Genomic DNA, 13,811 nt, shown 5'->3' with positions numbered 1-13,811 from the left:
CCGATGCCTGTGTATTTTTTTTCAAGCTACTCTGGTTCCCTGCCACATTCCAAAAACATGCATGGTAGGTTAATTGAAGACGAAGAAGGTGTGAATGATTGCTCGCCTATATGTGGCTTGCAATTGGCTGGCTACCAGTTCAGGGTGCACCCTTCCCCTCGCCCAGAGTTAACTGAGCCCAGCATGCCTGTGACCCTTGTGAGGATAAGTGGTACGGAAAATAGATGGCTGGATGGATGGATATTACTGGACAAGACACCTCATGAAGTTACTTTAATACATGGCAGTGTTACATTGATCCCATCAGAACTGATTGACAATCCAGTGGCTTGTGGATTTCCTGGATCCCAATGAAACCAGTTTCACCAACATCATGTATCCCATGATGCTGTGCTCAGGGGCATCAAGGAAGCATGACGTAATTCTCAGCAATCTCCAACAAGTACAGGTTGGACAGCCCCGACGGGTCCTCAGTCTGGTGCGTCTCCATGATGACCATCCTGCACAGACACCATAGTATGTGCTGTTATTTGATACTTTTTGTTAACGTTATGTTCAAATATGATATTTAGAAATAGTGAACACCACTGGAAGACATGCAGCAAAAGCAAAGCAAGAAGAAGAGGACTCCACACAGGCAAGGCCAGATTTGAACCCAGATCGTCGGAACTGTGAGGCAGATGTGCTAAACAGTCATCCACAGTACAACTGTGATATGTGTTTTGAATGGTCATTTCATTACATCTGCGTAGCCTTCCCTTCCCGCAATGCAGGAACTACTCATGTTGCAGTGGTGCATGTCTTGCCTGCAACGGCAGTGCGATTCCTAATAACGCGTTTGTGACAGTTGACACCCATTACTACCACCTATAGAATGGGAGATGAACTACCACACCTGGGCCGTTATGATTTCCTTTTCGCAATAAACTGACATTTTGGTTGTAAGAGTGTGGTTTTTTGGAAGAAACTATGCTGTGGATGGAGATATTTTAAATTACATCAGTTTAAAATCAGATGTAAAAAAAAAAAAAAAAAAAGTCTGACCTGTCAGACGGCACCAGCCGGAAGATCTTCTTGGGGTCCGTGGTCTCCTCCAACACCTTGGCAACGCCTCTTTTTGTCCTCAGCCAGCCATGACGCCACACTGCTAGGAATGTGTCCTCCAAATACACTACAGAAAAGAAAAAAAAGAACAAAAAGCACTGAGTTATTATGATTTTTTGGTTTGGGTTACTCTTACATTCAGAGCCCAGATAGCTCAGTCGGTCAAGCAGACTTTTAATCTGAGGGTCCAGGTTTCCATTCCCAGTTCAAGTATCCATCTTCAGACAAATGTAATGATAACAAATGTTCTAAACAAGGTCTTGGTTTCATTACAATTTCATTCATAATGTATGTTGTTTAGGGAGCTTTATTCTCAGGTATCAGAAGTCATTTGTTTTATACGATTACTTGAACTCAAGTGGACTTTTTGATGAATTTCAATCAGGTTTCCAAACTCATCACTGTATAGAATCAGCGCTTATCAAAGTCCTAAATGGTATAAGGTTGAACACTGACTTGGGAAAGGTGTCAGTTCTTGTCTTGTTGGAACTCAGTGCGGCGTTTGATACAGTAGATCATAACATTGTGCTGAAAAAGTTGGAAACGTGGGTAGGACTAAATGGAACAGTCCTTAAATTGTTCAGATCCTACCTGGAGGAAATGAGTTATTTCGTAACCATTTACCAAGTTTTCAATCTCATCGAATGGTAATGACATATGGGGTACCTCAAGGATCAGTTCTTGGTCCCCTCCTTTTCACCCTGTAAATGCTAGCATTGGGTAAAACATTTTCAGAACCTTAATGTTGACTACCATAGTTATGCAGATGACACACAGTTATATATAGCAGTGTCTCCAAATGATCACAGTTCAATTGAGGTGATGTGTCACTGTCTAAATTAAATAAATAACTGTATGAACCAAAACTTTCTCCACTTAAACCACAACAAAATCGAGGTAATTGTTTATGGCAATCAAGAAAAGAGGTTTGCCGTTAGTAAATACATGCAGTCACTCTCTTTAAAAACCAAAGCCCAAGTCCGAAACATTGGTGTGCTGATAGATTCAGACCTGACTTTCAGTAGTCATATAAAATCAATTACTAAAACAGCCTTGTCGCAGCTGAAGAACATATCCAGAGTGAAGGCTTGCATGTGCCAAGCAGACCAGAAGAAGTTCATCCATGCTTTAATCTCAAGTAGGTTTAACTATTGTAATGGTCTTTTGACTGGACTCCCCCAAAAGTGCATTAAGCAGCTGCAACTCATTCAGAACCCTGCAGCTCGCATTCTGATCAGAACAAAGAGGTCAGAAGAAATTAATCCAATTCTAAAGTCGTTATGCTGGCTCTCACTCAGCTTTAGAATAGACTTTAAAGTTCTGCTGCTGGTCTATAAATCATTAAATGGTTTAGGTCCTGAAAATGTGAAACAGATGCTTGTGGTCTATGACCCAGTAGGGCTCTGAGATCTATACACTCAGGTCAAATAATGGAGAATAATGGAGTCCAAAGCAAACATGGTAGAGCAGCTTTTAGCTGCTATGCTGCTCATAAATGGTATATGTTGCCGACCAAAGTCAAGTTAGCCCCAAGTGTCATCCATCTATCCATTTTCTGAGCCACTTCTCCTCACTAGGGTCGCGGGCGTGCTGGAGCCTATCCCAGCTGTCATCGGGCAGGAGGTGGGGTACACCCTGAACTGGTTGCCAGCCAATCGCATGGGCACATACAAACAAGCAACCAGTCGGGCCGGGGATTGAACCCGGGTCCTCAGAACTGTGAGGCTGACGCTCTAACCAGTCATCCACCGTGCCGCCCCCCAAGTGTCAATGTTTTTAAATCCAGGTTAAAAACTCTTCTTTTTTCTCTGAGTATTTTAGAGAATTTCCACTTTAAAATGATCTTGTTTATATATATATATATATATATACACACACACACACACACATACGTATACAGATATATATTCTATTTGTTTTTAAATGTTTTAAGCTGTCTTTATTTTTTTAAATGTCTTTAATCTTTTAAAGCACTTTGACTTACCTTGTTTAGGAAATAAATTCGCTTCGCTTTGCTGCTTATACACTAGGGGTAGGCGAATCGATCCAAATATCGGAACTATCGATACTGATAATTTTGTTATTCGCACTTTTTTGTATTTCTGTAATTGTTTTTTTAAATTCCAAACCAGAAAAGAAGTGCACTGAATTTGCGCATATTTTGTTTAATTTCATCATAATATTTAATATTAGTCTCTGAACAGTACCTGATTTTTGTTTTTGTTCTTGAGTAATAATAATAACAATAATATTTTTGTTCACTTCTTTAAAGAAAAAAATCCAGACCTGAATATTTTTTAATGTTTAAATTGAATTGATTCAGAACAAAAAAATAAATTAAAAAAATATGATGATTATTATTATTATGTTGCTAAAGTATTTCATATTTAGCTATAAATATTGCCAACATTATGTCCTGGGTTTTAACTAATAAATCCAAATGGGAAAAAAAATCACAAACAGATTAAAACCCGTGTGATGATGCATCCATCTATTATTGAAAAGTATCTGTATTAACACCAAATATGGCAGTATTGCACACTATTACTAAGGGTACAATGAATGTTTTTCCTTCTGTAGTTATATTAATATCGTCACATTGATGGTTTTCTACCGATACATCCATTATTGTGCAATTTCTGTCTTATAATGCTATTGATATCAAAATATCGTTATATAGTGAGGTACTCAACAATAATTCCACCACTAAAATAAATAATAATTCGTAAATTAATGTTGTTTGCATCACACCGACAGCTGTTTCTTATATTTTGCTTAACCTGTTCAACCAAATGAGAGGGCTTACAAGCAACAACATTACCCACAGTAGAACGTGCTCACACACTAATCATTTCCTTTTTTATGCGCTACCCTCTGACCTCCAGATGCGACTCACCGACAGACTCCACGTCCTGCAAGAATGTGGTCTCACGAGGCTGGTTGCTGTTTACCGCCCCCTCCAGGCTGACTATGTGTACTGACCCTGTGTTATGAAAAGTGATTGACACATGATTGTAAAATATGATATAATATGAGGATTAAATGAGCATGAATTTACTTTCAAGGAGGACCAGCAGTGAGTTGCTGTCCAGCTGGTTGACCTGCATGGCATCTGGGTGGCGCTGATCTGTGACAACACACACGCACACACACACAAATGTATAGCAACAGCATGCGTTATGGCAAAGCAGCTGCTCGGCTGCATTGAGGAAGGCACTACAAAGGACGGTTGCTCAGAAGATTGTGGGGAGGAAACCTCCCCACCACCACTGACATCTTCACCAGCAAATGCAGAAAGACGGCTCTCTGCATCATCAAAGTCTCAACCCACCCCACACACCCTCTCTTCCATCCTCTCCCCCGGGCAGGAGGCTACAGAGCATCCCGTGTAGGACCACCAGGCTCGGGAACAGCTTCTTCAGGAAGCTGTTAAACTGTTAAACTCAGACAGTGCTCTGTAGCCCCAACATCAGGCCCCCGTCATGCCAATTCAACCCTGCACGATCTTCTTCTTCTTTAACTTTCGGCTTGTCCTGTTAGGGGTCGCCAAAGTGTGTCATCCTTTTCCATTTAAGCCTATCTCCTGCATCGTCCTCTCTAACACCAACTGCCCTCATGTCTTCCACCATGACACCTAACAAGCTTCTCTTTGGTCTTACTCTAGCTCACATGTATCAAACTGGTGGCGCGGGGGCCAGATCTGGCCCGCCACATAATTTTATGTGGCCCGCGAAAGTAAATCAAAATCACAAATTGTGCTCTGGTGTAATACCATTGAGATATTTGCAAGCATTTTTTTTGTTACCAATCCCCCTTTGAAAATAAATTTAATAGTTGAAAAACATGTATTTATCGGCTTCTGATTTCAAAATTGGTTATTCATCAGTGTGTTGTGTATACTGTAATTACAGTATATGAGGTAATCTTTCATTTACAACCCCAATTCCAATGAAGTTGGGACGTTGTGTTAAACAGAAATAAAAACAGAATACAATGATTTGCAAATCATGCTCAACCTATATTTAATTGAATACACTAAAAAGACAAGATATTTAATGTTCATACTGATAAACTTTATTGTTTTTAGCAATTAATAATTAACTTAGAATTTTATGGCTGGCTATCCAAAAAAGCTGGGACAGGTGGCAAGACTGAGAAAGTGGAGGAATGCCCATCAAACACGTGTTTGGAACATCCCACAGGTCAACAGGCTAATTGGGAACACGTGGGTGCCATGATTGGGTATAAAAGGAGCTACCCTGAATTGCTCAGTCATTCACAAGCAAAGATGAGGCGAGGTTCACCTCTTTGTGAACAAGTGCGTGAGAAAATAGTCGAACAGTTTAAAGACAATGTTCCTCAACGTACAATTGCAAGGAATTTAGGCATTTCATCATCTGTGGTCCATAATATCATCAAAAGGTTCAGAGAATCTGGAGAAATCACTTCATGTAAGCGGCAAAGCTAAAAACCAACATTGAATGCCGATCCCGCAGGCGGCACTGCATCAAAAACCGACATCAATGTGTAAAGGATATCACCACATGGGCTCAAGGAACACTTCAGAAAACAAGTAAATGTCAGTAAATACAGTTCGGCGCTACAGCCGTAAGTGCAACTTGAAATTCTACTAAGCAAAGACGAGTCCACATTTCAAATTGTTTTTGGATATTGTGGACGTCATGTCCTCTGGGCCAAAGAGGAAAAGAAACATCCGGACTGTTATGGACGCAAAGTTCAAAAGCCAGCATCTGTGATGGTATGAGGCTGTGTTAGTGCCGATGGCATGGGTAACTTACACATCTGTGAAGGCACCATTAATGCTGAAAGGTACATACAGGTTTTGGAGAAAGGTATGCTGCCATCCAAGCAACGTCTTTTTCATGGACGCCCCTGCTTATTTCAGCAAGACAATGCCAAACCACATTCTGCACGTGTTACAACAGCGTGGCTTCATAGTAAAAGTGTGCGGGTACTAGACTGGCCTGCCTGCAGTTCAGACCTGTCTCCCATTGAAAATGTGTGGCGCATTATGAAGCGTAAAATACGACAACGGAGACCCCAGACTGTTGAACAGCTGAAGCTTTACATCAAGCAAGAATGGGAAATAATTCCACCTACAAAGCTTCAACAATTAGTGTCCCCAGTTCCCAAATGTTTATTGAATGTTGTTAGAAGAAAAGGTGATGTAACACAGTGGTAAACATGAGCCTGTCCCAGTTTTTTTGGAACGTGTTTCAGCCATAAAATTCTAAGTTAATGATTATTTGCTAAAAACAGAAAGGTTTATCAGTAAAGTTTATCATTAAATACCTTGTCTTTACAGTGTATTCAATTAGATATAGGTCGAGCATGATTTGCAAATCATTGCATTCTGTTTTTATTTATGTTTAACACAACGTCATTGGAATTGGGGTTGTATATGGGTCCACAGTCGTAGCAGCCCTCCGAGGGAAGTCATAACTGCGATGTGGCCCGTGAAAAAAATGAGTTTGACACCCCTGCTCTAGCTCTCTTGCCTGGCAGCTCCATCCCCATATCCCCATCATCCTCCCAATATACTCACTCGCTCTCCTTTGGACATGTCCAAACCATCGAGTCTGCTCTCTGTAACTGTGTCTCCAAGACATCTAACCTTGGCTGTCTCTCTGATGAGCTCATTTCTAATCCTATCCAACCTGGTTACTCATAGAGAGAACCTCAACATCTTAATTTCTGCCACCTCCAGCTCTTTTTCCTGTGGTCTCTTCAGTGCCATTGTCTCTAATCCGTACATCATTGCTGCCATCACCACTGTCTTATAAACGTTGCCCTTTATCCTAGCAGAGACTCTTCTGTCACATAACACACCTGACACTTTCCTCCACCACTTCCAACCTGCTTGGACGGACCCGTTTCTTCACTTCCTTATCACACTCCACAATGCTCTGGATTGTTAACCCTAAGTGTTTAAAGTCTTCCACCCACGCTATCCCTTCTCCTGTAACCTCACTCTTCCCCCTCCACCCCTCTCATTCATGCACATACTGTATAATCTGTTTTACTTTGGTTAATCTTCATTTCTCTCCTTCCAGTGCGTAACTCGACCTTTCTAACTGTTCCTCCACCTGCTCCCTGCATTCAGTGCAGATCTTAATGTCATCTGCAAACATCATGGTCCATGGGGATTCCAGTCTAACCTCATCTGTCAGCCTATCCATCACCACTGCAAACAGGAAGGGGTTAAGGGCTGATCCCTGATGCAGTCCCACTTCCACCTTACCACTGTTCTGCTGCCCTCATACATGTCCTGTACTATTTGAACATATTTCTCTGCCACACCAGACCTGCGCATGCAGTACCACAGTTCTCTCAGCACACGTTTCCTCCATTCCATAAGAATCTTCTCACCTGCAAGAATTATGTTGAACACCCTGGTCAAAAACTCCACAATCATCTCTTCTACATGCTTCCATACTTCCACAGAAATGTCATCAGGACCAACTAACTGCCTTTCCATTTTTCACATTCTCTTTAGTGCCTTTCTAACTCTCCCGTTACTAATCATTGCTACTTCCTGGTCCTTAGTGTCCAACCTGGCATACATGTCATCATATGCCTCTTGTTTGGCCTTTGCCAACTCTACCTTCACCCTACATTGCATCTCCATGTATTCCTGTCTCTTCTCCTTGGTCGTCTAAGCTCTTTCCTTTTGTATGATTTGCTGTACTTTAAGGTTCCACCACCAAGTCTCCTTCTCCCCTTTCCTACCAGAAGATACAGCCTCATCACTCGATCTGACACTCTTTTCACCTCCAAGACATTCTTAGCTAGCGCTAACTTTAAAGTAACCCCAACTCCATTTCTTTTCCTATCTACTTTATGGTAAAATAATTTAAACCCTGCCCCTAAACTTCTAGCCTTACGTCCTTTCTCCCTGCTCTGCTGGACACACAATGTATCAACCTTTCTCCTAATCATCATGTCAACCAACTCCCGAGCATTTCCCATCTTAGTCATTGAGTCTCTAAATTGCCCCTAGGTGTGAATGTGAGTGCGGATGGTTGTTTGTTTATGTGTGCTCTGCGATTGGCTGGCAAACAGTTCAGGGTGTACCCCGCCTCCTGCCCGAAGATAGCTGGGATAGGCTCCAGCACTCCCGTGACCCCTGTGAGGATATGCGGCTCAGAAAATGGATGGATGGATGGGTGGATATTATTCAGATTACTTGTTGGGCTAATCTGGGACCTCGGGTGTCTTATTTTGGGCGAGATCCGGTGGAAATGTGTGTTGGTATGACAATTAAATTTCTTGGATCCTTGAATACACATTATCACAAGCATACACAGAATCACAAAGACTTGCATGCAAACACATACAGTCACACAATGATACAGTATCTATCCTGCACACAATTACACACACAATTACACACACGCACACACACACACAAAGAAAAAGTACAATGAGGTCAAAGGAGTCTGTGTGAGGCTAACCCGTGTCGACATGCGTGAACCAGGAAGTGTTGGAATTGAGGTTGATGTACTCCAAAGTGATGGGCAGCGTGGGGCCAGTCCCCCGAGAGACACTGATGCACACCAGCGGGTACTCCTGCTGGGGGTCCAGCACCATCTCAAACACCCGCAAGGCATTGGTGAGGGGGAAGTCGAAATGCTAAGTTGATAGAGCAATATCATACTGGTTTGTAATGTGTTTTATTCCCCCCCACCCAAAAACATCTCTCCTTGTTGCAACTCCGCTTACCTTGATGAGCATGAACTTTTTCATGGGCTCGTACCACTGCAGCAACACCACACTCGACTCCAGCGCGCAGCACAGGAAGTTGTCAGCTTCAAAGAGGAACATAAGAGTATCAAACAAAGTAGCATGTGGAGGTGGAAGAGGTGTAGTTAGGAGGGGAAGAGAGGGGGAAGGTGTTGTAAGGAAAGGCAGAGGCAGAGATTTATGACAGAATGAGGAGAAAGGGGAAAAGTGTTGTAAGGAGAGGAGGAGGCAAAGAGGTATATGAAAGAAAGGAGGAGAAATAGGCAAGGAGATGCAGCTAGGAGACAAGGAAGGAGGAAAGTGTTGCTAGGAGAGGGGGAGGGAGGAAGGCATAGCAAGGAGAGGATGGGGCAAGGAGATGTAGTGAGGAGAGAGGGACAGAGGAAAGTTAAGTTCGGAGAAGAGTTGGCAAAAGGTATAATTAGGAGGGGAGGAGGTAAGGACGTGTAGTTAAGAAAGGAGGAGGAAGGTGTCATTAAGAGAGGAGGAGGAGCAGGGAGGAAGGCATAGTAAGGTGGGGATGAGGCAATGAAGTGTAGTTAGGAGAGAGACACAGAGGAAGGTGTAGTTAGGAGAGAGGAGGAGACAAAAAGGTATAGTTCGGGGGTGAGGATTGTTGGTGGGTAGAGTTAGGAGAGGAAGAGAAGGAGGAAGGAAGTGTGGGAAGAAAGGGAGGATGGGGCAAGGAGGTTTAGTGAGGAGTGGAGAGAGGGCAAGAGGTGTAGTTAAGAGAAGTTGAGGAGGATAAAAAGGGGCGGGGGGTGTCGCTGTCCCTGAAGGCAACACCAGGAATAGATCGATCACTGAGGTGTTGAAGGGTTAAGTGTGATTTCAGACTGTCCCTGAAGGCAGCACCAAATGTGCTCATACAACACAGTATTTGTAGTATTTGAAGTACTATTTCCATATTTGCCAGTACCGACTGAGCAGGTCCTGCAGCCTTTGGTGTCAGCAATTTTACACGTCACTGCACATTTCCTGAAGACACGGAACCCATTTCATAGGTGAGCTGAGGATGTTCAAAACACACGATGGAGATGGAGATGTGATGCAGCATCTGCCGTTACCGTGGCAACAGTAGATGAGTGGGCAGCGCCATCATCCTCTGGTCCCTACGAGCCTGCTCGTAAAGCTCCTTCAACGAATGGGAGTGAAGCTGTGAGGATTTACCTGGAAAACAAACAACAGGATCTTCTCTCAATACAGTATTTTCCTCAATATGTTTGTATGTATTTGGTGTGTTCCTCAAAGTCCACAAGGATGAGATGAAGACGTACCCGATACGGACATGAGGACGTTGCGGCAGCAGTAGACCCAGGTGCACTTGCCAGGATACAACTGTATAGGAGCAAAACAGAGCGTCCTTTCAGCATCTTTTCCAGGAGACCAGCAGAAGAACACTTGGAAATAATAAACAAAAAAGTCTAAGGCATGACTGATCACATGCACACGTTCAATGTACGTTGTAGGTGCCATGAAACATTATTGCGATTGCTCTACTTGCCAGTTATTCATGATGACAGCCACCTTGCACAATAGATTAAATGGAACAATTAGAAATAATCCACAAAATCAACAAGGTCCATGGCACACTCAAGAACATGTGCTTGTGCAATGGAGGTGTTGGATAAGAATATTGTGATCACTCCTCTGGCCAGTTTCACAGCCGCCTTGCACAATAGATATAAACAGAACAACTAAAGATACCGGTAAAAAGTCCACCACACACTCAGTTACACACAAATGCTCGTGCAATGTACTGTACATGTCATATACTGTCAATCCCCCTCAAAATTCCTCATCTTGTCAGTTATTAAGGATAACTGCCAAGTCGACACAAAATAAATAATCCATAAAGTCAAGAGTCCCAAGGCACGCTTGGGAACATGTACTCGCTAAAGGAAGACATCATTTAAAATGAATGTGATCACTCCTTCTCTCGCCAGTTAGTCGTGATAACTGCCATCTTGCACAATTAAAAAATAAATTCAAGGATTTTAAATAATCCACAAAGTAAAAAAATAATAATAATAAAATAAAAAACACAGCACAATCAGTCACACTTGATCACATGCACATGCTCAATGTATGGGTCTACAATTAATTAATATAATAAGTAATTAATCAGTAATATAATTATATACTGTATATTTCTTAATTATTATTTTTATTATTAGATTACTGTGAGCGCTAGTCTCACTAGTTATTCAAAATAACCACCTCCTTGCACATTAGAAATAAACGGAACAAACACAATCCACAAAATTAACAAAAAGAGTATACCAGCTCCATTGTGGCTTCTGAGCTGTTGAGGTTGAGTGTGTAGATGCCCTCCTCTGCACCCAGGATCAGGTGCTGGTCTGGATGGGGGGGATCAGAGATGCAAAGATGGATCACACACACTAAAAATAATTTGAAAAAGAAGAACATTCACTCTTTGGTACCTTTTGTTTCTGGGTGTTCCCAAGTGGTGGAGCACTTTACTTTAAGAGGGCAGCCCTGGAAGATCTTACAGTAGATCTGCACCAGGAGGGAGGACATTGGACTGTACCATCTCAAGTAGTTTGCAGGGGTGCACTAAGACACGTGAGCTCAGAGCCTGGATAGCTCAGTCGGTGGAGCATCAGACTCACTAAATTCCGTTAATAAAGTCACTAAGAATCCATCACTAAAGTCCTTCAATAAAGTAAAAAAAGTCCAGTAATAAAGTTACTAAAGTCGATTGTCAATCGATAAAGTCACAAATGTTTTTCACTGAAGTCCATCCATACAATACATCAATAATGTTACTAAAGTCAAAGTCAATATCTAAAGTAACTGAAGTTCACCAATGAAGGTGTAAAATTCCATTACTAAAGTCACAATTTTACAAAATTCTATCTATAAAGTCACTTAAGTCCATTAATAAACTCATTGAAGTCCATCAATAAAGTGCATCAAGTTAATCAATACTGTCGCTAATGCATGAATAAAGTCGATACTTACCCAAGTCCACTAATAAAGTAAAAAAATCCGTACCAAAGTTTACTGATATATTCAGTTTCGTAAGTACATCAATACAGCCACTAAGAGACCATTAATTAATGCCTGTGAATATTTTATTAGTAAAGTAACTTAATTCCATCAATAAAGTAATTAAAGTGTATTGATAGTCCATCAAAAAAAGTTGCAAAATTCCATCGATGAAGCTGCACGAATCAATCACTAGTCAACAGTTAAGACTTTAAATACATCCGTATATTGTTATTTGTTTCTGCTGGTCAGCCAAGTAATACACTGTCAGAGCCTGGATAGCTCAGTTGGTTGAGCATTTTAATCAGCTTCAAGTCCCTGTTCAGGCGATGTTATTTGCATGGGATGAAACAGAAAAATTGAACAACTTTAAAAAACATCAATGTCCTTGAAACATACTTTACAGCTCAATGAATGACTATCTTTGCAACAACAAAATTTTTGTATTAGATCAAGTACCTAATGAAGTGGCCAGTGAGTTTATATGAGCGTGTTTTGTATTCAGTGGTGGGAACTCTTCCTCTTGCTCGTCACCTCTGAGAGGAGCATAGGGCTCGCTCCAGTGTGAACCATGTCACTTCAGCCCTGCCTTGGTATCCCACCTCCAGCTGGTTTTGGGCCTTCCAAACTTCTGCGTTCCCTGGAGGTTCCATGTCAGGGCCTGGCGTGATGGTATCAATTGGTTTACGTAAGGTGTGGCCAATTCATCCCCACTTCCGCCTCTAAATCTGTCTCTCTGCTGCCTCCTGATTTTCTCTCTGCCGCAGTTCCTGGTTGCTGATTTTGTCGATTTGTGATGGGAAGTAATGAAGTACAAATCATGTGGTAGATTATTTGGGTATCTGTACTTTACATAAGTATCCACTTTTCTGATGACTATTTTTACTCCCTACATTTGAACACACAGATCTGTTCTCAATAATGTGACTTAAGTCCATCAAAAAAGTCAATAGTCAACCAATAGAGTAAATCAATAAAGTCACTAAAGTCTATCATTGAAGTCACTGCAGTCAAACAATAGTTAATCGTCCATTGATATAGTCCATTAAAACTCACAAGAGGTTTGATGAGAGGACTCACACACTCGGCAGGGTCCTGAGAAACACACACACACACACACACACACACACAGACGAGAAGGTTAAAGTGTAATCATAAGAGAGAATGGTCTTCTGTACTTAGATTCATACCTTTGATGAGGGCTGCTGGTGTCTGCGTCTGCTTTTCGGAGGCAGCTCAGGGGGTAAAAGCACGACATCATGGTCGTTCAACTGGAAGGACACGGGGTCTGCATCACACACACACACACACACATACAATTCCCCCAATCAAGTTAATCAGTAAAGTCACTGAAGTCCATCAATGAAGTCACTAAACAATATCATCAAGGTCCATTAAAAAGCCTTCTAAATAAATTTACTAAACTCAATCACTAAAGTCACTCAATGAAGTCGCTAAAATTGCTCAATAATGTCACTGAAGTCCATCAATCATGTCATTAAATAAAGTCACGGATAACATCCTTAAACTCCCTCAATACAGTTATTGCATAGTCACAAATGTACATCAATACATTTCTTCAATCAAGTCACAAAATAAAATTAATGATGTCCATCAGTAAAATCCACTCACCACTCACTAAATAATGTCACTCAAGTCCGTCAATAATGTCACTAAATAAAGTCACAAAAGGTCATGACTAATGTCACTAAAGTCTATTAATAGAGTCACTAAATAATCTCACTAAAGTCTATCAATACAGTCACTAAATAATGTCACCAAAGTCCATCCATAAAGTCACTCAAGTCTCTAATGTCCATCAATAATATCCAACTAAACTATCCATCCATCCATTTTCTGAGCCGCTTCTCCTCACTAGGGTCGTGGGCGTGCTGGCGCCTATCCCAGCTATTATCGGGCAGGAGGCGGGG

At 41.6% G+C, this 13,811-nt stretch overlaps 1 protein-coding gene across 6 annotated transcripts in view; it reads right to left on the bottom strand.

Annotated features, from left to right (window-relative positions):
- Positions 1-258: 258 nt before the first annotated feature.
- LOC133404719 (mitogen-activated protein kinase kinase kinase kinase 5-like) overlaps positions 259-13,811 on the bottom strand; it is a 28,814-nt gene continuing 15,261 nt past the window's right edge. For 5 of the 6 annotated variants that reach the window (XM_061680879.1, XM_061680882.1, XM_061680880.1 and 2 more), the window contains 13 exons: positions 13,071-13,168; positions 12,937-12,975; positions 11,313-11,388; positions 11,152-11,228; positions 10,146-10,206; positions 9,936-10,038; positions 9,788-9,846; positions 8,848-8,933; positions 8,580-8,757; positions 4,163-4,231; positions 4,001-4,087; positions 1,045-1,171; positions 259-500 (listed from right to left, as the gene is read on the bottom strand). In XM_061680879.1, the coding sequence (XP_061536863.1) occupies positions 404-500; positions 1,045-1,171; positions 4,001-4,087; positions 4,163-4,231; positions 8,580-8,757; positions 8,848-8,933; positions 9,788-9,846; positions 9,936-10,038; positions 10,146-10,206; positions 11,152-11,228; positions 11,313-11,388; positions 12,937-12,975; positions 13,071-13,168 (1,157 nt within the window). In that variant the 3' untranslated portion in view covers positions 259-403. The remainder of the gene's footprint in view (positions 501-1,044; positions 1,172-4,000; positions 4,088-4,162; positions 4,232-8,579; positions 8,758-8,847; positions 8,934-9,787; positions 9,847-9,935; positions 10,039-10,145; positions 10,207-11,151; positions 11,229-11,312; positions 11,389-12,936; positions 12,976-13,070; positions 13,169-13,811) is intronic. The other variant, XM_061680884.1, reaches the window with a different exon arrangement.

Source organism: Phycodurus eques, chromosome 7 (assembly GCF_024500275.1).
Source record: "Phycodurus eques isolate BA_2022a chromosome 7, UOR_Pequ_1.1, whole genome shotgun sequence".
NCBI classification, from domain to species: domain Eukaryota; kingdom Metazoa; phylum Chordata; class Actinopteri; order Syngnathiformes; family Syngnathidae; genus Phycodurus; species Phycodurus eques.
Note: the sequence above shows the minus strand (reverse complement) of the source record. Positions and strands in the feature narration are given on the sequence as shown.